General features: G+C 39.5%; 1 protein-coding gene across 1 annotated transcript; it reads left to right on the top strand.

The window, feature by feature from the left end:
* The first annotated feature begins 484 nt into the window (after positions 1-484).
* LOC114476688 (high-affinity choline transporter 1-like) lies at positions 485-25,701 on the top strand. Its single transcript, XM_028468532.1, has 8 exons — positions 485-668; positions 5,545-5,661; positions 7,957-8,112; positions 8,172-8,320; positions 9,730-9,873; positions 12,889-13,042; positions 13,112-13,329; positions 24,969-25,701. Exons 1-8 carry the CDS (start codon positions 485-487, stop codon positions 25,527-25,529), a joined length of 1,683 nt encoding a protein of 560 aa, XP_028324333.1. The 3' UTR covers positions 25,530-25,701.

Raw genomic sequence — 25,701 nt, 5'->3', positions numbered from 1 at the left:
TTTGAAAATAATAATAGCCAAGTTTTCAGAAGGTATTTGGGTTTAAGATCAAAAGGTGAGTATGAGCTATGGGTTCAGAATGTGTGCTTTTATTTCCTGGTATTTGTATCTAGGTGTGTTAAATAACACTAAAGGCACACCTGACACACCAGTCAGTCACATGTTTGAATAGTTTTACTGACTTGAAAATGTTTCATTTTAGAACAATATCCGGGGGCAAAATTCTCCCGGTGGCGTTGTTTGCTGCATTCTGAACGAACACACCCCTATCACCCTGACACACTCCCCTTGTTTAAAAAAACGTTTTCTATCTCTCATGCTCTGCTGATCAGAGACACCACTCTCTTAGAAAAGAGAGGAAATATTTGCCACAGACAGTGGATCAGACAGACTTTGTATACATGCCAGTGCTGCTCTCTGCTGGATGTTCCTCAGCAAACAGCATCTATCATCCACTCTCTGACTACTTCACACGTGCTCGGCCATGGCTGTGAACGTCCCCGGGACTATCGCGATGGCGTGTTTCTACCTGTTGATCCTCGGGACTGGGATCTGGGCTTCCTTCAAGTCCAGGAAGGTCCAGAACAAGACCGCGGCCTCTAAGATGGAGATGGCTCTTCTGGGAAACCGAAGGATTGGCTTGGTGCTGGGAACCTTCACCCTGACAGGTGAACGCTTTTCTGTCATTCCGTTCATATTTTCTTGATTTGTGTTAAGTTATTTATTATTTGATTTGTTGTTGTTTTGTTGTTTGGTGCATTTTTCTGTTACTAGTACAGTGCCTGTCAGAAGTATGTATTATACAACATAGTGGGAGGAGCTTAAGTAGAGTTGTCAATTATGGCCAAATGAGTATGTGTTTGAAGGTTGGATGTACAAAGAGGTGTACATACTCTGTACTCTGTAGTGTTATAAAAAGTGTGTGCGATTTCCATGGCTTAATTCTACGGGACATGTGCATGATAAATGTGTTTGTTTTTTTTACTCATTTTTATATTTATTTCGTTTGGTGTATTTTTCTGTAATGTATGTTTTTTGGAGTCGTATGTTTTTGCAGCCTTTTGGTATATTTTTGTGGATTTCTCTTGTTGTTTGTGTACTTTTTGTACAAATATTGTTTTTTTGTTTTATTTTACTCATTTTGTATATTTTTATTATAAATACCTTACGTGTGGTGAGGGCGTGCGTGTGTGTGTTCCTGTGAAACGTTTGAGACGCTGATAACCAAACTCCATACTCATCGTAGCACTAATCAGAAAAGTAACAAAACTGCGCAAAACAAAATGTAAAGCTCTAAACTACATGAGTGAGTAAGTAAATTAAAGCATTATCTACAATTTGGCTTTGTTTTCTTTTTTGTTTTAAACAAAAATCATTGTTTACCTTTGAACTGAGTAGTCAGAGCTTAACTTCCATGTATGGCACCACAGAGAATCTGCAGTTGAACAGGTTGAGTTCAATACCGACTATAGTGAAACAGTGCGTTAGTGAACAATTACACAGACAGTTATATGGTTTAAACAATGGGAAACTTGTCTGTAAAAGACTCACCTGTGGCTGATGGTTTCAAATGATCTATTCAGAGAGCTCTATGTGTGAGACGATGACACAGTGATGGAGACGGAGGAGGAAATTGACTCCGTGACCCGCGATTTAATGGAAGTTTTGGATCACGGGAATCATTTTAAATAACTTTTAACAGTACAAAAACTTTTCTATTATTGACGTTTTTTAAACCCAAAAAAAACTGCAACACAGTGACGTCATGAAACCAGAACCGGAAATAGCGTGCTCAATACCGCTCAATACCGAGAGGGAGCCATAATCTTAATATTAATGTTTTGAATGTTTTGCAACACCAATTTACTCCAAAATAACAGATGCACACACTCGTGGTATTTGGAAGCCGTTAACAAAGTTTCAAGTCGAACACACACCGCGTCGGGGGAGATTCTCGCTCCACAAACACTCATACAGAACATTCTTGCTTTTATAGGTAGATTTGCAATTTTTCTGTTGTTGTTTTTACATTTTTGGCATCATTTTGTGGGTTTACTTTCAGACTGACGCATGTGACAGCATGTGAACCCCGGGCCACCAGCTGCCAGTGTGTGGCCATGAGTAACTCTGTCAACAACCTAAATCTAGAGCAGGGGTGACCACACTTTTTCAGCATGCGAGCTACTTATAAAATGACCAAGTCACAATGATCTACCCCAGATCTACCCACCACAAAAATGCAAAACATATATTTCACATATATTTATTTTCACATATATTGAGGATTCTTTACATGTACAATGTATGTTGATGTACCTAGCATAACCGCATGAGCTAATTTTGCACAACACAACATAATTAACTATGAACATTTTTTGTAATTACCCAAGTTTACTTTGATGACTTGCACTGAACTGAATCAGCAAGGGATGCATAGTCTGGACAGTAGCTGCTGACAGTCAGCCTCAAGCACACTTCCAAATGTTCATCAGTCATGGTGGAACGGTACTTGGACTTAATGATCTTCATGTGGGAAAAGGCTGACTCACTCATTTAGTTGCTTGTATTCTGCATGTCGAGCGACACAGAAAAACTCCTTAATCTCAGGACAGAGCTCTCGAAATCTTTGCAGGAATTTTCCTCGACTCAGACATCTCACGTCAGTATGTAGCAACAACTCAGAGTGGTCGCAGTCAGACTTCTCCAGATGTGCACGGAATAACCGTCTTTGAAGAGATCTGGCTCGAACAGGCGATCTTCGTTGCCACATCAATGATCTCTTTCATGTTGAGCATTTTAGCGCATAATGCTTGTTGGTGGATTATGCAATGGTAATTCAGGAAGTCTGGGAAAGCATCGTCCTGCCTGCACTTGGCAATAACTCCATTCACGCGGCCAACCATATGTCCTCGCGTGTGTCCTTTCATGGGAAGTACTGTTAATAGCTCCTCTTTTGCAGTGATATCACTAAACACCATACAAATGAAAATGCACATCTCGGCTGTGTCACTCACGTCAGTAGATTTGTCCAACCTCAGTGAGAAACACTCACAATCTCCGATGTCCTTCCACATTTGCTGGGTTACATCCTTAGCCATGGCTTCACAGCGCCGTGTAACTGTACTTCTTGACAGCTGCAGAGCTTTGATTGGAGATGATATTTCTACCTTATTTTTAAAGTCTCAAAACAATGAGTCAGCTGCTTCAACGAATGCCTCTTTTACCATATCTCCGTCTTGGAAGGACTTCATGTTATTAACGACGACGTGCTTCGGTGGCAACTTTTGCTTTTGAAGTTTGTTGTGTGAAAAATGACTGCTGTCTGGACAACTGGAATTTTAGTTCATTCACCTTTCTCTTTCTCAGCTCGCTTTTTGGTGGGAAGTCAGTGTCGTATTTTCCATGAACAGTCTGGAAATGCCGCTCCACATTTCCTTCCTTTGGTATTGCGATGGCAGACTGGCAGATGAGGCAAACGCACTTAGAAAATGACATCATGAAAAAAAAGTCCACCTCCCATTCCGTATGAAAGTGATACGTTTTTGTCTTCTTACTTGGTCCAGCAACCTCGCTCATTTTTTATGAATATAGGCTTTCTTTAGCTTAAAATCGGAGGTAACTCGCTGACTAACTTGTTAGCTTTGCTGCACTTAGCACTGTTGTTTGCGCATGCGCGGTGACTTAAAGGTCAGGAAAATTCAGTAGTCATCTGACTGGCTGCCCTGCATGTCAATCAAGTGACGGGATGGCTGATAGGCTGACCTTTAGGTCACCGCGCATACGCAAACAACGGCACTAAGTGCAGCAAAGCTAACAAGCTAGTCAGCGAGTTACCTCTGATTTTAAGCCCTCGCTTTTTCGACGGGATGGATGATAGGCTGACAGCCACTGACGTCTGTTTTTTTTATGTCATGCGAACTACCAACACTACCTTTGCGATCGACGTAGTGAGCACCCCTGGTCTTTGACGATAGTCCACAGCAGAAGTGTAGTTAATATCTGTGTATTTGTGGTATGGTGACGTCATTGAATGTGAAGAATTAATGCTTAATCTTCTGCTCTTAATGACAGAGAAGTTGTAACACTAGGATAAAACAGCTGAAGGTAGGCCTGAACACATTGAAAAATTCCTGCCAACATTCCTGAGATTTATTAGCAACTAACATGCTCTCACATGTTGTGTTTCAGACCTGCTTTATCAAACGTAATCACATGAGCAAAAGACATGATAGATATACAACAAGGAGACATCAAAAACATGGAACAGTAGAGTTAATATATAACAATACATTAAAATATGAGCTACAGTAATAATAAAATGAGGTTAGAAATCACATAAAAACTGTTTACATTAAAAGTTAGTCATTTTTTAGTAATTCTATAAATAATAACTGTGGCTCAGGTGGTAGAGGGGTCATCTTCTGATTGATAGGTTCGGGGTTCAATACCTGTTTTGAAGTGTCCTTGGGCAAGACACTGAACTCTAAGTTGTTCAAATGGTCGACTAGCACGATGCATGGCAGCTCTATCCTGTTGATGTTGAAGTGTGATTGGGTAAATGATCTGATATTGTAAAGTGCCTTTGGACTACCTTGGTGGTCATAAAGAGCTACATTTTAGAAGTTTGAAGCAATGACTGATAGGGTTTTTCTTCTTCTAATATTTCATTCAAATGCTCTCATGTTGGTGGCATCCTTCCAGCTGAGGAATAAAGACAGATGTACCATCAGGGTGTGTGTAGAAGGACTCAAACGCAACAGTCGTTCCAACAATACATCATGTCTATATTGAAGGCCTGAGCAGTAGTGATTAATGCAAAATTGAAAAAAAGGTTCAACCATCAGAGAGTGATTGGAATGCACGTTTCCTTCCTGCTCCAACAGGCCAAACAGGTGGGGCACACATTCAGAAGCAGGAGGCACTTCATTTAGCAGTGACAAGAAGAATTATATCCACTCAGGTGTGCGAGTACAAAGCCCCTAAAGCAGGGGTTCTCAAACTTCTTCTGTTAGACCTTCCTTTGAAGAATGAAAGATGAAACATTCGTGAAAAACCCTGCAAGAGTTCATTCATTATGACACTGTTCTGATTACATATATACATATACACACTACACAAATGTACACACACCTACGCACATGATCACCATCGGATTGATACCGGTGGCGCCGAGCTCATGGGACCATCTGACACCCTTCCTTTCTTTTTTTCCCTCCTTGGGTGGGGTTTTGAAGATCTGTAAAAGTATGTGTGCAGAAACTTTTTCATTCCCTCCTGTAACGTCTTCCAGCCCAGGTGGGAACCTTTGATCATCCTGCTTTGTATCTTTTTTTATTTAGTTTACAATAAATCATTTTTTATTACTTCATCACCTTTTAAGTCTGGTTCTCATCATTTTTCAACACAGAACATCCACAACTTGTTAAAGACGATGTAACAAAAAATTATGCCCGGACACCCTAAAAAAGTTTAGGGTTACCACTGTGCATTACTGTGTAGAACTTTTTGTACAAATGTGTTACTGTGTGTAACTGTGTGTTACAGCGACATGGGTTGGAGGAGGCTTCATCGTGGGCACCACTGAGATGATGTACACTCCTTCAATGGGACTGACCTGGACTTTAATTATGTTGTCGGCGTACAGCATGTCTTTTCTCATCGGTGAGACTTTAGGAAGTGTTTATTTTAAGAGAACAAATAGACATGGTTAGGGTCTCAGCCACATGTTGTGCTAGACTTTTTCGTCACCTGTCATTGTGAACAACACAGCCATAAAAGTCTCATCATTCTTAATCTATTTATGTAGCAGTTCCAAAGATTAGATTCTGCAATTACAAAATGATATGGTACAAATAAAAAACTTAATTTAGCCTGTCAAAAAATAAATAAAAGCAAGGTGTAGAAGCTACCAACTTCATGCAATATTATCTAGCAAACCAAATGCTATAATTGACAGAATAGACAAAAATAAAGAACACTACAACACCCGGATAGGAATAGAACAGTTACCCCCAATTTCCACTGGATGCGGCTCCGCTGCGTTATGTCAACGCCGCGTCACCAGAGTCTATGTGTTAATTTCCACCAGGTCCACTGAGGTGCGTGTCTGCTCCTTCACAGCTGTAGTAGTCCGGTGCCCTTCACCAGATATACATAGGACTTCTATTTCTGGTGGACACTGGAGCACAACGCATCAATCAGCACAGAGCAAATGAAGCTAAACAGGAAATTAAGCACGTATTCCACAATAAAATATCGGGTTACTTTTCAAAATAAAACACTTCAGATTATATTTCAAGTAACTGCATCACCAAAATGTCATAATGTGTAACAACAAAATCACATTCACTACATAGTTTCCTCTCATACTGTAACTCACTGTAAACTGCAGCATCTTTGATTTAGTTCATGTTTTACTGGTTTTTCAGTTTTATCTCTTCTCTGTTGGTTGTTGATAAAAAATGTGGCTATGATAAATCCAGAGTCCAACATTCTTGTTCTCCTTCGTTAGGAACACTGACCTGTTCATCTGTTTATTGTTGCGTTTATAACACATGCTTTTAACTGCGTTCTTCCGCGATTATTTAAATATCGTGAGAACTGCTCTGTCTCGTGACGTCACAGTCGTTCAACCGGAGTGCACCGTGGCGCACTCAGAACGCAACCGGTGCTCCCTATTTTTTGTGACATTCGTCATTTACTTGAGTTGAAAATATTGAACTCAAGCCAATCAATGATGTCAGGCCGTCAACATGGACACCGATGTTTTCACCCATTTTAGCATGGAGGAGAAAATAAATGTGGTGGTGTGTGACCACCCGGATCTCCATGACACAGCCTTTTTATTTTTTTTTACCAGGACCGGACCAGGAAGGATTTGTTGCAGCTCGTGAAGAAAACAGTGAAAGTTACCGAGTTGGGTGTGTCGATAGTTAACCTGGTAAATTCAGGTGTTAGGGTAAATTCAAGTGTTTTGACGGCTCTTCAGCTTCCACAGAAGGTAAAGAGCATCGACTTTTCTGGGGTCCTCCATAGTTGATGGCGAAAAGAAATGGAGCATGGTTGGTGCTGCTTTCATATTCGTTCGCTTCAGACGCGCATATGAAGCAAATATGGAGGAAACTTTTTTCAGTTCTGCAGAAGCTTTTGCGTGGTCTCGTTGTAGAATTAATTTCCATGGAAAAGATGTATGCTCTCAGAAAAAAACCCAAAACATCCAATTTCAAGGAACATTTTTTAAACATTATCCTTTTTTAAATGCAAATCTTAATTTCTGGCTTGATAATTTAAGCTGCCTTTATTATTGTTTGACACGACCCCTGGTCTCAGCTGGTGGTTGAGAACCAAAGCGGGAGCCAGGGATGGTAGAGCTCGCTGAGACTCAGGTTGTGAGTCTTATCTGAAACTTTATAAACAAAGGTGAGGATTGGAGATCGTAGATCATACAGTGAGTTTTGAGTCATATACCCATCCCCCACACCATTCTACCTTTACACCTGAGCAGGCCTCACTCACTGACTGACTTTTTATTTATTTATTTATTCAGTTTATTTCCGACATGGTTACATTTACTTTTTTTTTTTTTTTTTTTTTACATTTTTTTTTTTTCTTTTTTGTACATGCCGAAAAAGGAGACGAGAGAAGCAGTTTGCTTATCTGGGTCCCGTCCCCTGTTTTACCATCGCAAATTTACATGGGTTTACATGTCTCTCTGGTCAAAACATTCTTGATTTCTTCTTTTTTGTGTATTCTCATCTGTAGTCAGTGTTGTCCTCCTCTATCTTTGTTCGTGTTGGCCTTGTTCCCTGCCAGACGTTGTTAGCATTCCTCCAGTTCAAGAATAGTTCCTCTTTCGAAGGTGTTTGGAAGGTTCTTCCCTTTTCATCCACAATGTCACCTTGTTTTGTCTCTACATACTACTATATTTCCTGATATCCTTTGGGGACGTCTTTGCAGGTGGTTTGGTGTTTGTCAAACCGTTGAGAGCCGTGAAAGGTGTGACCATTCTTGATTCATTTAACGAGAGCTTCGGGAGAATACCGGCAGCTGGGCTGAGCCTGGCTGCCATCCTGTCTGACATTGTCTACCTTCCAGCAACACTGATAGGACTAGGTATGGTTCATCTTTGCTATACTTTGAGTGAGAGAGCACTAATTCTCACCCTTTGACAGGAGGAACTATGACAGTGGTCCTGGACCTGCCCTTCTCTGTGTGCATGTGGATCTCTGCAGCTGTAGCCATCATTTACACTCTGATGGGAGGTTTATACTCCGTGGCTTACACCGACGTCATCCAGCTCATCCTCGTCATTGTCGGCTTGGTGAGTCTCAGACGATCCTCAACAACAAACAGTGACGTAGTACTCAAGGCTGGTCATGGTCTGGCTAGACTCTGGTCTTTCAGTCAAGACCGTCAGTGATCAGTGATTCTTCAACCTAATTAATGTGATAAGGAGAGGTACTTGGAACTATTCTTGATTAATTCATGTTGTAATTTTACTTCAAACATTTAGCATGAGCTGACTGATTATTCTTCCTCCTTGGAAATGTTTTCCAGTGCCTTATGTGTAAGACACCTGCAAAGACAAGGAGATCTTTATTCTCGTCAGCAATACATCTGAACACTTACTTCAGTCCTCATTCACCTGACAAATAATCTTTTCTTTTTTTTTCCAAGAATTTAGATGAACAATTTTGTTAAGATTTTAGAATCTAAAGACTAGAACTAAAATTGAATAGAGAATGCTCCTTAACTGTTCAACATTATCATGGTTTTTAAATAGTTTTTATGGACTTGGTCTTGGTGCATTCTTGTCTTGGAAAAGTCTTGGTCTCAGTGTGTTTGTCTACCCCGTGCCCTCTAAACTGTTTGTAAGGTTTTAATCTAAAAACAAATGCATCATTAGTAGTAAAAAAAAAACAGAATAGAAGCCTGTCATTGGTTTATATGGTGGTGTGCTTCTTGGAAGGTACCACAAGTAATAGAGTTGGAGGGGTGTTTCTTAGCAAACACAAATAATAAAATAAAATATAATCAAGTATATGTCAAAATTTGTTTACCTCTTAACATTGCTAATGTTAATATACATTTGTTTGGTAAATGTTAAATGCATTTTTGGTCTTTAATTTGTTAATTGATTTTCCCTCAGATCATGCGCTTTGGTACCTCCCCCTCAGTACTATATAAGAGGAGATTGGAGGCCTTGTGGTGGTGGTCGGTGTCAGAGCTGTCAGGTGGTAAAACAAAGTTTGTACAGAGCTGCAACAGAGTTTGTGTAGAGCTCAGTCTTTATTTGTTTTCACTTTTTCCCCTCTTTTTGCAAGTTGAATGTCTTCTATTTTTCTTCAGGCCTGCACTGTAAATACTGCTGCACTTTTACCACTGTAAATAAATACACTTTGACTGCATTTTTGGAACCTTGGACTACTTTTTTAGCCTACCCACTTGGCCATTCTTACAGTGTTCTTGAGTACGGAATTTATAAACTGTGATTATTGATCACATCTCTGTGAAGAAGCTGTTTCATATTCCTTCCAAGCACTCTCAATGTTTTTGTCTTTTTCAGTTGAAAGATACAGAAACTCTAGGATGTTTTTTGTCCTTTAGGAATCTTTTTGTTCTTCAACAACTAGTGAACCAAAAAGAAAGAAAAATACAACTACAACAAAAAAGTACACAATGACTTCAAAAACGTTAAAGTATTTCCATGTTTTTGCTTCGTGTCTGCAGGTGATCTGCGTTCCCTTCGTCCTCACCAACCCTCACTGTTTGAACATCAGTGATACTCTGATGAACAACACCTTACACGCACCATGGATCGGTTCACCCAGCTTAAAAAAGACCGCCATAATTATTGATGACTTCCTTCTCATGGTAAATCCAAAGCACACAGAGAACATCTGTCATCTTAGGGATTAGATGGCACATCACTAACAAAACAATCAGCTGATGTAGCAAACAACACGAGCAGTGTTTCATACTGTAGGCACCAATAAATGCAATAGTTCAATGAGACATAGTGCTCCTGGACTAATTAATGGCTGATCTTTAATTGATCATAGCTCCTGTAGTTCCATCTCAGATACACTTAAGTTCAATTCAATTCAACTTTATATTGTGTAAATTACAACAAAGTCATCTCAAAGCGCTATCAAAATATAAAATTCTTAATAAGAAAGAAAAAAAAACAACAAAATCACATGAACAAGCATTAGCAATAGTGGGAAGAAGAAACTCCCTTTTAAGTAGAATCCTTCATTAGAACCAGGTTCAGAGGTGGCAGCCATCTGCGTGGACTGGTTAGGGTTAGTGGACAGAAGGACCAACAGAACATGATATAGAGATAGAACATCAGAGTGTTCCAGACTAGTTGAGTGTGAACCACAGATCAGGAAGTGACATCATCAGCTTCAACACCTGAAACAGAGCAGAGAGAGAAGGACGAGGAGAAGACACTGACTGCAGAAAAAACAGGATACACTATTATCAGGTCTGCCTATAGAGTTTAGAGCTTTGTTTGTTGTGGTTAGAGTAACGCTTGTTAGAAAAGCAACACATTTCTTCTCGTAGAATGGTAAGCTAGCGGCGACTCCATGGTCTGTAAATGCTACCGTTACAGACGAGCCCATGTCTGCTCTAGTGGTTAGATTAACGCTATTCGGGGCTCTACACTAACTGTTCCAGTGGTGGCACTGGTGTGACTAACTTTCTCAGTTGGTCACACCAGCACAGAATTTGGTTGCACCCTTAATTATTAAAGCCATGCATTCTGATGAATATTTGACTTAACTGGCGTACTGTAGTTGAATGATATTTGCAAAATGTTATAATGTTTTAGTGTCAATATTAAGTTTTCAAGCAGTGGCTGAAATAACAGGTAATTTATTTTACATCATTTTAAAAGACGTAACAAAAATGTTTTAAATAACAGCAAAGCATAACAACAGGTTACATGTTTTTTTTATTTTACAGAAATGCTGTACATGAATTAATTTAACAGTAACATAACCAACTTATCATCTGCATTGTTTCACCATGAATTAAATTCAGAGGGTCCAGCTCTGATAGTGGGGTCTCCTAACCCTCTTCCCCTGGTCAGGGGTCTGTAACCTTTACTCTACAAGGAACCATTGAACCTCATCTCACCTGGATTAAAGTCCTCCTGGAGCCATAAATACCTTCTCTATGAAGACAATACAGTGGATTACATTATATACAGTTATAATTAAATAGAATAATGTTTGATTTCATTTATTTTGATTTAGTTATTTATGTCGATCATGTAAATGTCTTCTTGCATCTTCAAATTCTTACACATCTCAGTTTACATGAACACAATGTTTATAAAGAAGATTTTTTAATTTGAAAGTCTACAAAAAGTAACATGAATTTAATAAAACATGATCATGTGATCAACACATGCTAATTACTCATTTCTTGCCACACATAAAACATACATATTTAACCTGTACATTGGTGGTTAAATGAATCTGTTCCCACACAATTAAAATCTGTATTTTCTTCCAGAAATAGTGTTTTTGTTGGTTTAGTTTCTTACCAGGGATTTAAAACTTAAGGTTAGTCACAGGTGGAGGAAAGTTGATGGTCTGTAGATGTTGTAGGAGGTGAAGTAGGAATGTGCTGAGTCATTGTACAACGTGATTTATTTTAGGTTAATAAATTGTTATATCATGAATTTATTTGTCATTAATCATTAATAGCTTCTGTAAAAAAATAACTATTTATTTTGATAGTTTTTTAAAGCTATAGGGAGCCATTGTAAAAGAGTCAAAAAGCCACATTAGGCCCCAGAGCCACAGTTTGCAGACCCCTGTCCTGAGAGAACCACAGCTGAACATCAGTTCCGGTCCCTCGATATTGATTCTGATGAGGTCCTCCTCTTTGGCACGTCAAGCGGAGAACGCGTGTATGCTTTCCGCTCGACGCCCCACATGCACTCATGTCCAGTGAGCTCAGCATGCTCTTACCCCCCCCACCTCCCCGATCGTCCGCCAGCCTTCCCCACGTCTGCTCATCGCGCCCCCCATGTGCTCTGTTGCTCCGCGTGCCCGTCCCCAGAGTGTGTTTGTCCCAGTGTCTGTGAATGCAGCATGGACCGTCACTCTCCCCAGTGTTGGTGACACAGCAGTGTGTGTTTGGGGACATGGCAGTGTGTGTAGTGTCCATGTTGGACCCTGATTCACAGGAGGAAGACTCAGAGGAAGAGGAAGTTTCATTCTTTTGGATTTTCACTCACACTCGCACAGATGCGACTCGACAAAATTTTTACTCGCACACACTGAAAAAATAGTCGAATATGTGACCAATTTGGTCACAGTCTCGAGCCCTGCTATTATATGGTATATACTTTAACAATTTCTTCCAATAGATTGGTGGTTTCCTTATTGGCATTTACAGTAGTAATACAATTTCTATCTATCTCTGATGTGACTGAAGAGCGGCGTCTCCATAGTCTGTAGAAGCTGCCATTACATACGAGACCCTGTCCGCTCTAGCTCGGTTAATGCTATTATACGATATACACTTTAGCAAATAAGTAGCTTTTGAGTTTAGTCTTAAAGGTAGAGAGAGTAACAGCCCCCCGTACTAAGACTGTGAGCTGGTTCCAAAGGGGAGGAGCCTGGAGTTTTAATAACTGATGAGTTTCATTTGATTTCATTGACAAAAAGAGCTGTGTATCATCTGCATAGCAATGGAAATATATATTATGTTCTCTGATAATGTTCTGATAGTGGGTTGGTTCGGTCTGATAGGTAGGATTTAAGGTTGGGTATTGGCCTATAATTGGACAAGTCACTAGGCTCAAGGGTTGTTTTTTTAAGGAGAGGTTTGATAAGGAGAGTAAAAGTGTTTCACGTTGTTCCTCAGGCTCTGGGCAGTCAGGGCAGTCAGTGCTTGCACCAAAGGACGCTGTCGGCCTCTTCTCTAAAGACCGCCAAGTTCATGTGTGTCGCTGCTGCCTTAGTTCTTTTCCTGTTTGGGATTCCTCTCATCCTGCTCGGAGCTGCCGTCTCGTCCACAGGTAAGGGGAAAATCAACGCTTTGGTGAACTGGGACACAAGGACTTTTTCTGTTCTCTGTCCTCCCTCAGACTGGAACATGACCTCCTACGGTTCTCCGTCTCCATACGAACGAGGAGAAGCAGCGATGGTGCTGCCTATCGCCCTGCAGTACCTCACCCCCCCCTTTGTCTCCATCATCGGGATCGGGTGTATTGCTGCCGCCGCAATGTCATCGACTGACTCTTATTTACTCTCTGCAGCATCAGTCTTCAGCACCAACATCTATAAGAGCGTCCTGAGGCCTCAGGTGAGGACGATCTGACACAATAAGAGAAAATGTTCTGATTCTGGTGATAATAGATCGATGGGAATTCCCGTCAAAGCTGATCCCAGGATTCTTGCCAGCGCTGTTGAGCGTAGGGGCCCCCGGCGTTGTAATTTTTCTCTTCTACAGAGCAATGGCGCCCCCTACGTTCAGTTTTTAGCAACATAGGGGGGATTTTCTGTTTTTTTTTTTCCTTTTTAAATCAGTATCATTGTAATAATTGTTGTACACACAGAAAAGGGACTACCAGGTGTGCACGGGTTATTTTAACTCTGTTTTTAATTTGAATAACCCAGAAACACATACATCAGCCCACCATCTATTAAATACAGGCGATTGGCTTGGACCCCTCTTTACCTAAGGACCCCTGCAGCCCTTTAACTGCTTTTAAAAGCATCCTCTGCTCACGTACCCGTAATAACGGTCCACGTATTTAAGGTCCGGACTATGCTGTGCGCGGAGGCTCAAACATATTGTGGTCTGGACCACGACAGTTGGTACCAGAGGTCGGTGGCAATGTCGGCCACTGAATTGGAAGCATGATGGTCAACTCCTTTTCTTACACAATCATTTGTCTCAGAACTTACAATCCCTGGCATTAATAATTAATTGTGTTCTTTTATCCATCCACATTTTATTTAAAAACCCAAATTCCACAAGTGTGAGAGCTGATTATGAAGGTTTTATTAAAGCTGCTTTGATTGAAATGTTTAGTGTCTTGTGGGATTTATGCTGCTCATTTAAGTCTTTATTTTTACTGAATAAGCTTTTGTGTTAGATCAGATTAAATTAGCTGAACAAGCTAATATTTTTGTTATGCTTATATATATTTATTTCTTTTGTAATATGATTACTGTTGGGTTTTGTGATTTGATATGAATAAATATAATAGTGATACATTTGTTTGGTTACTTTAATGAATGGATACAGACACATATACCTTGTTTAAAAGTATGAAATAACCACAAAGTGAGGAAAAAATAAAAAACATGCATAAATAATTGTGACATTCGTTAACATCAAATTATTGTTGATTACTCGAATCGTATTACCCTGAATCAAAATCAAATCGTGAGGTCCCTTAGATGAGAACCCTGTGATCCTGTACCTTATGCTTACGAGCAAACCTCACAACAGCTGTTTTCAACACATCATTTGATTGACCAATAAAACCCTGCCTTTAGTAATGAAATGACAAACTAAATAACTAAGCAAGTAACTAAAGGTGCCTTCACACTGGTTTAGTCCTGGACTGGGTCTGAATGGGTGGAGGACAGCTGATGACAGCCCAGTACAAGTTTTATCCGGCAGCCCAAGGCAAGCCAGTGCATCGTAGACCAACGTATGTGCAAAAACCGGCGCGTGAGCGACCGACAGAGCCGGCAGATTGACCCAGACACCCCGGCACCCCACCCAAGCCATCCAGGTCAAGGCCACCCCACAAGCCCATGAAGGTCCAGGTCTACAATTGGATTTGTGTGTTGGTAAAGAGTAGTGCTGGCAGTCACTTGCAGGCTAGATCATCAGGCTAAAAATTGAGATTTAATGCAAAAAAGAAGTCCACCGTCAAAGCAGGTTATCTTATTTTTTCTGAAAGCAGAAATCTTTTCCATGGAAATAAATTCTGAGGAGATTTTGCCATTGGTTTATGTTTATGGATTTTTTATCTTTCCAATTCACTAATATTGTTTTTTTTTTTTTGCTATGGCAAGTGCCGCAAGGATGGATTGCAATTGGATTGCTAGAAGATCTAGCATCGTCAGGTCTCCTATCAGACATAGATTTGGAGATAAAGGAATCTTGCAGTCCAGAATGGAGGACAGTTTTTCAGTGATTAGAAACCAAAAATGTTGAACTGGGGAACAAAGCCATAAGGCTTGTAAATACGAATCAGCTGTTCCCTGGGTGCACTGAGAGCAGATGTCTGTTGGAGTGAAGCCCATTTTATGATTTGTGGAGGACCTTGTGTTGAATTAGCTGAAGGTTTGTGTTTTTTGTCATCTTAAAAGTATTACAACCAATTTCTGTCCAGAAATTGGTGTTCGTAGTGATTGAGAGTTCAGCTTCCCATTTAGGGATTGGTAAAGGCAGGCATACATTGTGCAATTTTTTGCTTATTTTGAGCCGATTTTCGACTTGTGCGTCTATTTTGTGAGATCGTGCCAGTCTCAGCTAAATCGTGTGTCGTGCATCATGTAGTATACATGGGGTCACGAGAAGCGATGAACACCACACGACCAGCTCCCAATCAGCAATCGCATGGTCGTAAGGAAATCAAACATGTTATAAATCCAGTCTCTCCTCGTGAGGGTATCTCACAGTTGAAGCAGTGCCACGGACTGGCTAACCGTAAACGCTCACACTGCGCATGTGCAAACACCGTAGGACCACTGTAAAATTGACCGACTGTACTGCCCACGTCTGTCCATCGAGCTCCTGGTCCATCACATCACCGTCTTTTCTTTTTTAAAGCTCTTTTTGCTGAGATTTGTTTGTGTCTCTCCACTTCCGGGTTCTTCTTCTTCGTCTGTTTTAATGGTGACGCTTCAGAGTTCTTCCTCTTCTTCTAATTTGTACGTTGCATTTCCGGAAACAAGACCCCGACGTGTCGTGTATGAACGTACAGTGTGAGCAGTCAGATATTGTCAGAGTGTTGGTCCGTATAGTGTGAGAATATGCATCGTGAGCTGCGAACATTCAGACTGAGTCGCACAGTTTGAGCTGGAGCTGAGAACGACGATTGAAAAAAATTGCACAATGTATCCCAGCCTTTAGTGATTAGAGTTAGTGCTGTATATTTTGAGAGTTTTTTTTCATATATATAGCCAGTTCTGGAGGTTGTAAGGTGATTAGATCTACTGGAGTATTTTTATTGATTGTCTCTGTTACTTGCAAATACTGGAGAAAATTACTTTTATTTATATTGAATGTTTGGGTTAGATTGTTATATGTCCTGAGCTTTTAATTTTCGAGGAGGTCTTGGAGATGAATAATTCCGCTCTCTTCCCATGTCTTCAGATAGAGCGGTGTTTTTCTGTTTCTAAAGTCAGAGTTGTGTCAGATTGGAGACAACATGCTAGTTTTTAATTGAACGTTTGTAATGTCCAGGGCTTTCCACCACGCAGTCAGGGTGGAGGCAATCAGTGGGTTTTTAAAGCAGTTATGACGTTTGAGGGTCACAGTGATAAAAGGGAGATCAGAGAGTTTAATATGTTTGCAGTCTAACTGTTCTATTTCTAGCCAGGTGTTGTGGTATTCTTTTGGATTTAGCCATTCTGTTAAATATAATATTTGGTTCATTAAGTAATAATGCATGAAATTGGGGGCTTCTAAACCACCCTCGCTTTTATTTTTTTGAAGAGTTGAAAGGCTTATTTTGTGTTATTTCATTCCTGGCATAGAATTTTGTAATTGCAGAATCTAATCTTTTGAACCATTGCGTTGGTGGTTTCAGTGGATCATAGAGAACAGGAGTGAGATGTGGAGATTGTTTCATCTCCGCAGGTCTTCTGTGACTTTATCCAACAGTGGATCTAGGTTCAGTTTAATTAATTCATTTAGGTTTGGTGATATATTTAAGACTAGATATTTAATTGTATTTGTGGGGGAGGGGTATTGTGGGTTTTGTGTTGCTGGGTTCGATGACTTTTTTTGTTAAAGGAAGGATTGATGATTTTGACCAGTTAATGGAATAGTCTGATAGTTTAGAGAAGCTGTTTATTAGTTTAAATAATTCTTCTAATGAGGATTGGGGTTCTTCCAAATAAAGTAAAATATCATCCGCATAAAGATTAATTTTGTGTTCTGAGATGGATGAGTGGATTCCTTTAATAACAGAGTTCTGATGAACAGCTGCTGCGAGAGGTTCAACAAATATTGCAAAAAGCAAAGGTGAGAGTGGGCAACCTTGTCTCGTTCCCCTCTGCAGTGTGAAGCTTTGGGATGTTATTTTGTTTGTGGTTACTGAGGCCTTAGGTTTAGAGTATAGGGTGGAGATCCATTGTATGAATGAATCTCCAAAGCCAAATTTGCCAAGGACAGCAAGGAGGAACGACCAGTTTACTCTATCAAATGCTTTTTCTGTGTCTAGTGACAAGATTATTGTTTTCTTTTTAGAGTTCTGTGCCATGTTGATCAAATTAAACAGTCTTCTAACATTGTCTGTGGAGTGTCTATTTTTAATAAATCCTGTCTGGTCTTGGTATATAATTGACTGTACGACTTTCTCTAACCTGGAAGTGAGTGCTTTGGACATAATTTTTATGTCTGTGTTAATAAGTGAGATGGGACGGTAACTTGAGGGTAACATGGGGTTTTTGTCTGGTTTAAGTAGTAATTTAATGTTCGCTGTATTCATGTGACCTCCTACATAACCTTTATTTTTAATCTCTGTTACTACTCTGAAAAAGAGCGGAGCCAGCATTGACCAGAAGTGTTTTAGGAATTCAGCAGGGAACCCATCTGGACCTGGTGCTTTGTCTGTCGACATGCTATCCAAAGCATTTTGTAGTTCTTGTAAGGTTAATGGTGAGTCTAAGGTGGTTTTCTGCTCTATGGTGAGCTGTGGTAGGTTTAAGTTATTGAGGAAGGTTTTAATATCTTCAGGGTCAGGGTTTAAGTTTGATGAGTATAAGTTTTGATAGTAATCATGAAAAACCTTATTAATGTCCTGAGGTAAGTTTAAAGTTTGACCTGAATTATCAGAAATTGCCGCTATAAAATAATTTTCTTTGTTGTGTTTAAGCTGATTTGCTAAATATTTGCCTGATTTATTATTGTAGTCAAAGTTTATTTATCGTAATTGTTGCAAAATAAAATAAAATATTTTTTTTTTTTTTTTAGATAAGATGATGTCCAGATTAAGTTTTGTATTTTGGAGTTTTTTCCATAAAAGTTCAGACGGGTTAGCTGCGTATTCTTCCGTAAGTTTCTTAATTTTTTCTTCAATCATTTTTTCTGCTATCTGTTCCTGTTTTTTCTCATGAGAAGAGTATGATATAATCTTCCCTCTGATGACAGCTTTGCCGGTTTCCCAGAGTAAGGACGGTGACACTTCCAGAGAATCGTTTGTTAATAGAAAGTCCTCCCATTCTTTTCTTATCATTTTACCAAATTCACTGTCATTAAGTAATGAAGTATTAAAGCGCCATAGAGAGGATACTTTCTGATTAGAGTCACACTTCAGGGTGAGCGATATCGGGGCATGATCTCTAATAATTATAGGATGTATTTTAGAGGAAATCTTATGTGCGATGGAATTATTTGAGAGACAGAAGTCAATTCGGGAGACGGATTTATGCACAGGGGAGAAGAAGGTGTATTCTTTTTAGTTGGGTTGTTTAGTCTCCATACGTCTCCTATTCCAAGATCTTCCATGTAATTCATTAGTACATTAGCAGGTCGGGATGGTTTTGTATTTGGGCACTTACTGGATCTGTCTAATGATGTGTTGAGTGTCAGATTGAAGTCACCTCCGATGATTAATGATGAGTCTGCAGATAGGTCTGATAACTCAGAAAAAAACTATTGAAGAATTCAGGGTCATCATTATTGGGGGCATAGAGGTTTACATTTATTATAGATTACCACTTTGATAATAATATATCTACCCTCTGGGTCTATGGCTGTTGATTTTGTTAAAAAGTAACCTTTTGGTGAAAAGAACCGAGACTCCTCTTTGCTTGAAATTGAAACATGAATTATATATTTTGTTAAAATTTGAGTCTGTCAGAGATTTTTCTTCTGATTTAAGTAAGTGAGTTTCTTGAAAGAAGACAATGTTTGAATTTAACCTTGATACATAATCAAATATCTTAATCTTTTTAGCCTGCGAGTGAATGCCACGCACGTTCCAAGATGCAGTAGCGGAACAAATCAGAGCCGGGCCGGGGGCGGAGCAAATGACCGGGCCCTTTAAACTTAAATAATAAAGCTCATCTATACTATAATTCAAGGGAGGTCTGTGTGTGTGGATGTGTGGATGTGTGGATGTGTGTGTGTGTGTGTGGAGCAAATATCTCCCCGACGCGGTGCCAGTTCGACCTGAAACTCGCTCGACGGGTTCCAAATACCCCGAGTGTGTGTATCTGTTATTTTGGAGTCATTTGGTCATTTCAAAATGTTTATTTTAATTTTATTTCACTTCTGGACGGCCCCGAAATGAAACCTATTCAACTTTTGACCTCAGGGTGTGAGGGGGCGCTAGCGCACCATCTTCACTGCACAGCTCAAGAGTAAGAGCAAGAGTCACGTGTACGGCCAGAGCCAATCGCTGCGCACACAGCCAAGCAGCTGTAAACACACGAGCGATAGAGAAGAAGATCGTTTAGACCGAGACACGGAGCTCTGAATAGATTGTTTGAAACCATCAGCCACTGGTGAGTCTTTTAGAGACACGTTTCCCAACCTGTTCAATTCTCCATCTGGAAAACTGTAGATTCTTTGTGGTGCCGTGCATGGAAGCTAAGCTCTGACCACTAGGTTCAAAGGTAAAAAATGATTTTTGTTTTTAAGAAAGACAGCCGAATTGTAGATAATACTTTAATTTACTTACTCACTCATGTAGTTTGGAGCTTTACGTTTTGTTTTGCGCAGTTTTGTAACTTTTCTGATTTGCGCTACAGTGTCTATGGAGTTTTGTTATCAGCGTCTCAAACATTCACGGGAACACACAAGGTATTTATTTATTTGATGCGCGTGCATGGAGGAGATGGATGCAGACACACACACAGTATTTATAATAAAAATATACTAAATGAGTAAAATAAAACAAAAACTAAACAATATTTATACAAAAAATACACAAAATGATTCCAGAATCACTACATTGGAAACAAAAACAATAATTATACAAATAATGCACAAAAACACAACAGAAAGATACAAAAATACACATAATGACTCCAAAAAACATACGATACAGAAAAATACACCGAACAAAAAAATATAAAAGTGAGTAAAAAAAAAAAACAGCAAACACATTTATATCATATCCCATAGAATTAAACCAGGAAAATTGCACCCACATTTTGCACCCGCAAATATACCCCTTATGCTCCCACATAAATGCATACTTCTGATGGGCACTGTACTAGTAATAATATAATTTTACAACATACACCTGCCTACAACAGCAGGGCGTACACGCTTCAACACCACGGAGAGCAACTGTGTCATTTTGAAGTCCATCAAACAGACATGAATTATAACAAAACAATAGAACAACAACCACATTAGGATGGTCACTAACATAAATTCAAAGCATCTCAGCACCACAGATAGAGACCGCTTTATTCTGAGACCCACTTTAACTATTTCACCTCAGAGCCTGTATCAGTAGATATAAAGTTTAGTAAAACTGGCACAGCAGCCCACATTTTCACTAACACTATTTAATATGAAGTACTATAGACCTACTCACCATACGACGAGCCTTATGCTCTGTATGTTCATACAACAACAACAACAACCAGTATCAAAAGAATAAGACAAGCAAGGCGTAATTATATGAAGTGTAGGAAGGGGGGTGTTGAGTGGATATGAAAGAAAAAAAGGGTTAGGGGTTGGAGATGAAAGAGTTGACATGGGGTAGAGAGCGTCCTGTGAAACTACGCACCTATACGTGTTTACCAAAATCTGTGCAAATATACAGCATATATACATACAGACACACACATATCCACTTACATATAGATACATATCCATCATTTTGTTAACTTTTTAATTCTTTTTATTATATATTTTTTTCTAATATTGTTTTATTTCATTTTTTTGTTTTATGTGGTTCATATATATAATATTAGGGATGTAACGATTCACTCAACTCCCGATACAATTCGATTCACGATACTTGGTTCACGATACGATTCTCTCACGATTTATTTTACAAAATGGGACTGTAGAAAAAATATTCCTTTATTTTTTGGGGGAAAAAAACTACAAAAAACTATACTGTTTTCCTTTTATTTTTCATTGTCAAAAGAATCCCTTGATAAACTATTCAAAACAATGCAATTTAACTAAAAATAAATCTTGAATGAAATAAATAAAGGAATAATACAAATGATAAAGAAGCCTATTAATTTAAATTCTGGTTCTATAGTAAACAATGCAAAACTGCATAATAGTTATTTTTCTTTTTAAAAGTGCAACTGAAAATGTATTTTGTGCCTTAACAATTGGACTTTAAAAAAAAACTAATCATTGCACTGTTTTTACCTCAGATATTTGTTTGGACCAGCAGAGGGCGCTGGTAACCCAGTGCCCTCTGCAGTGAAGAAGAGATGCTATGCTAGTCTACAGAGCTAATAGAAAAACGTGACTTTTACAGATATACACGTAATATTACAGATATTATTTCAGTGCTAAAGGGGTAAGGAATCATTTATGAACATGCTTAAGAGTAGAAGGTGGCCAGAAAGAAAGTAGAAGCAGATTCCGCCCGCCGCCAACACTTCTGGATAAAAAGTACTGCGATTCAATTTTCACAGTATCGATGTGAACCGTGATACCTATGAATCGATTTTTAACTGTCTTACGATTAATCGTTACATCCCTATATAATATACACATACACACATTTTTTTTTCTTAGTTGAGCCAGAGGGGGTGATGTTAGAATCCCTAAACAGTTGACCATCTATGTAGTGCTGGTCTACGACCAATTTTGAATTTTTGCCTCTCTGTCGGTTTTCCTTAAAAATAGGATACAGGGTTTTTTGACGTTCATTTATTTCCCGAGGGAATTAATTAATTAAAAAATTTAATTGGGCTTTAAGCCTTTTTTGGTATAAGTTGTTACACATATAAATTTGTCCTCTGCAATTTTACCCATCCCTGAGGGGCAGTCGGCAGCCATTTTGCAGCGCCTGGGGAGCAGTTCCTGTCGAATTGCGTACCTTTAAGTTCCCACCCTTTACTTTAAACATGGATTTTCTGCTGAAAGTGTTAAAATTTGGCAATGATGGGGCGTGGATGATTACCTCTACGTGGTTCAATACAATGGACGGCGTGGAAGGTGACGTTTTTCACGATTTCTCCCAGGATTTTAAGAGCGGACGACGTTTTTCAGCACAGCCTCTGGGTCATTGTTGGGGGTTTCTGGAACACCTGAGAATATCACGTTATGTCGCATACTGCAAGATTGGACCTCCAAGGTCACCGCAGATAAAGCCAAATGGATATCTTGATTGTCTTTTTGTAAGTCCTGAATTTGTTGGTAGGCAAATTCCAGGCAAATTTATCTGGTTGCATCTGTGCGAGTGTGTATGGATGACCTTATTTTGGACGGAGCGGCTGAGCACCTCGTCACGTCCCACAGAGTGCACTTTTCTCTCTCTCTCGCCCCATGAGGAGACGGTTTGCGCTCACGCATCTTGGCTGCGGGTAATGCAACTGTGAATGCACCGAGTATAAACACCAATGTGCTCCTTTGGAGTGCGCATGGTCCGTTATGAATGGAGCCAGACATAACGAGTCGTTCACTGAGTGCACGCTCACATTGAGAGCAGCAGTAAAAAGGAAGAAAGTGCTGAGCTCAGCAATAGAGCGTACACACTAATCAGAATCATCATGAGGGACCAGAACTGATGGACTATGATACCAGGACAGATGTTCAGCTGTGGTTCTCTCAGAGCAGTGGTCTGCAACCTGTGGCTCTGGGGCCTAATGTGGCCCTTTGACTCTAGCTTTAAAAAAAAACTATTTAAATAAATAGTTATTTTTTACAGAGGCTATTAATGATTAATGACAAATAAAATAAAGATATAACAATATGTTAACCTAAAATAAATCACATTGTACAATGACTCAGCACATTCCTACTTCACCTCCTACAACATCTACAGATCATCAACTTTCCTCCACCTGTGACGAACCTTAAGTTTTAAATCCCTGGTAAGAAACTAAACCAACAAAAACACTATTTCTGGAAGAAAATACAGATTTTAATTGTGTGGGAACAGATTCATTTAACCACCAATGTACAGGTTAAATATGTATGTTTGATGTGTGGCAAGAAATGAGTAATTAGCATGTGTTGATCACATGATCATGTGTTATCATATTCATGTTACTTTTTGTAGACTCATATACATTAACTATAAAAATCTACTTTATAAACATTGTGTTCATGTAAACTGAGATGTGTAAGAATTTGAAGATAAAGATACTATTTTATTTATTGATGTCAATTTATTTCATTTTATTTTAAACTATTTTTAAGTTTCCATTTACATGATCAATATAAATCAAATGAAATCAAACATTATTCTATTTAATTATAACTGTATATAATGTAATCCACTGTATTGTCTTCATAGAGAAGGTATTTTTGGCTCCAGGAGGACTTTAATCCAGGTGAGATGAGGTTCAATGGTTCCTTGTAGAGTAAAGGTTACAGACCCCTGACCAGGGGAAGAGGGTTAGGAGACCCCACTATCAGAGCTGGACCCTCTGAATTTAATTCATGGGGTGAAACAATGCAGATGATAAGTTGGTTATGTTACTGTTAACTTCATTCATGTACAGCATTTCTGTAAAATAAAAAAACAGAATAAATGTAACCTGTTGTTATGATTTAATGTTATTTAAAAAAAAATAAAAAATGTTGCGTCTTTTAAAATTGCCTCTGGTGCAGTTCCATGAGCTAACCAGTTACTGTAAATAGTTACTGTAACCAGTTCCATGAGCTAACCAGTTACTGTAAATAGTTACTGTAACCAGTTCCATGAGCTAACCAGTTACTGTAAATAGTTACTGTAACCAGTTCCATGAGCTAACCAGTTACTGTAAATAGTTACTGTAACCAGTTCCATGAGCTAACCAGTTACAGTGTAGCGTGCTCACAAACTTCTTCCTTCTCTGTTTGTTCTTTCACAACATTCAACATTGAAGCAGTAATAAGTTGCCGTACTTTCAGTGGTTTTAAAGCCGTTTTTATACGTTGCCGGTTCTCGACCACCCACAATGCTGCGCACTTTACGTCTTCTCCAACATACTTCCTTTTTCGCTCTAAAATTCACTTGTTTGATTCACTCTAGACTTTGTTTGCGTGCTCACAGCGACCAAACAAGGCGGACTATCCAAGCAAAGGAATCCTGGACCATTTTACCCACTGTAGGATCTGACAGTGTGAACGCACTCTTAGCATGTAAGAAAGAAGATGTGTTTGTAATTATATATCTGTGTAGCTAATAACTAAAAAAAATATATGATGCTACAAGCATAGTAACACAAGAACTCCATTTCCTGGCCTGCCCAGTGGGTTGGGAAGATGTATGTACCCCCGAGAGAAGCAGGGGGAATGTTAATCATGTCAGCACAGTGACTGTTTTATGCGGTTTCACTTTAAATAAATATGAAAGACTAGTTTTAATGTCTTGTCTGCTTATTGCAAGTTTAAATTTAACATCACAAGTAACTAGGAAGGTAAGTAAAATGCTATCCTGCTAACTTTTTAGGTAAACTAGTAACTAAATAACTATTAGGTCAATGTTTCAGTAATTAAGTAGGTAACTCCTTTCTGATCTGTGATTGGTCATCATAACCCTGATAGAAGTGTCTTTAACAAGAAGTCTTACTGTTTGTTTGCTTTGTCGTATTTTCCTCTAATCGCTCCTTCAGGCGTCGGACAATGAGGTGATGTGGGTGATCCGAGCCGTGGTGGTCACAGTGGGCGTGGTGGGAACGGCGTTAACCACCCTGAAGAACAGCATCCTGGTGTTCTGGTTCATTGGTGCAGAGGTGGCCTACATCATCATCTTCCCTCAGCTCCTCTGCAGCCTCTTCTTCAGCGTCTCCAACGCCTACGGCTCCATCAGCGGCTTCCTGCTCGGCGTGCCTTTGAGGCTGCTCAGTGGGGACGCCTTACTCGGACTCCCTGTTGTCCTGCACTTCCCAGGATGCACCTTGGAGGACGGAGTTTACGTGCAGTATGCACCGGTGAGGACCATCTCCATGCTGTGCTCCTTTACTGTTATCTTGTTGGTTTCCTACGTGACGTCCGTCCTCTTCAACAAGAACCTGCTGCCGGAGAAATTGGACATCTTCAAGGTGAAAGCCAAGCAAAGTACATACCATCTGACCGCAGTAGATGACGCCACGCAGCCTGAGGACACTGAAAAACAGAGTAGGAACTCCTCAGTGGTGGAAGCCTCAAAGCAGGAGATGAACACAACCTTTTAGTCGTTGTTTCACGAGACAGAGAAAGAAACGTGGAGATGTTGTCCTTTGTATTTGGTTGTTGTGTGTGTTGGTGTGTTATTGTCCTTCCTGTGGTGATGAATGATCATGTTCTTGTGTTCCAGAAGTTTAGTTTGTACCTTTAAAACTAATTAAAAACATTATTTGGATCCCA

Source organism: Gouania willdenowi, chromosome 15 (assembly GCF_900634775.1).
Source record: "Gouania willdenowi chromosome 15, fGouWil2.1, whole genome shotgun sequence".
Classification (NCBI taxonomy): Eukaryota; Metazoa; Chordata; class Actinopteri; order Blenniiformes; family Gobiesocidae; genus Gouania; species Gouania willdenowi.
The sequence above is the reverse complement of the archived record's forward strand: the minus strand, read 5'-3'. Positions and strand labels throughout refer to the sequence as shown.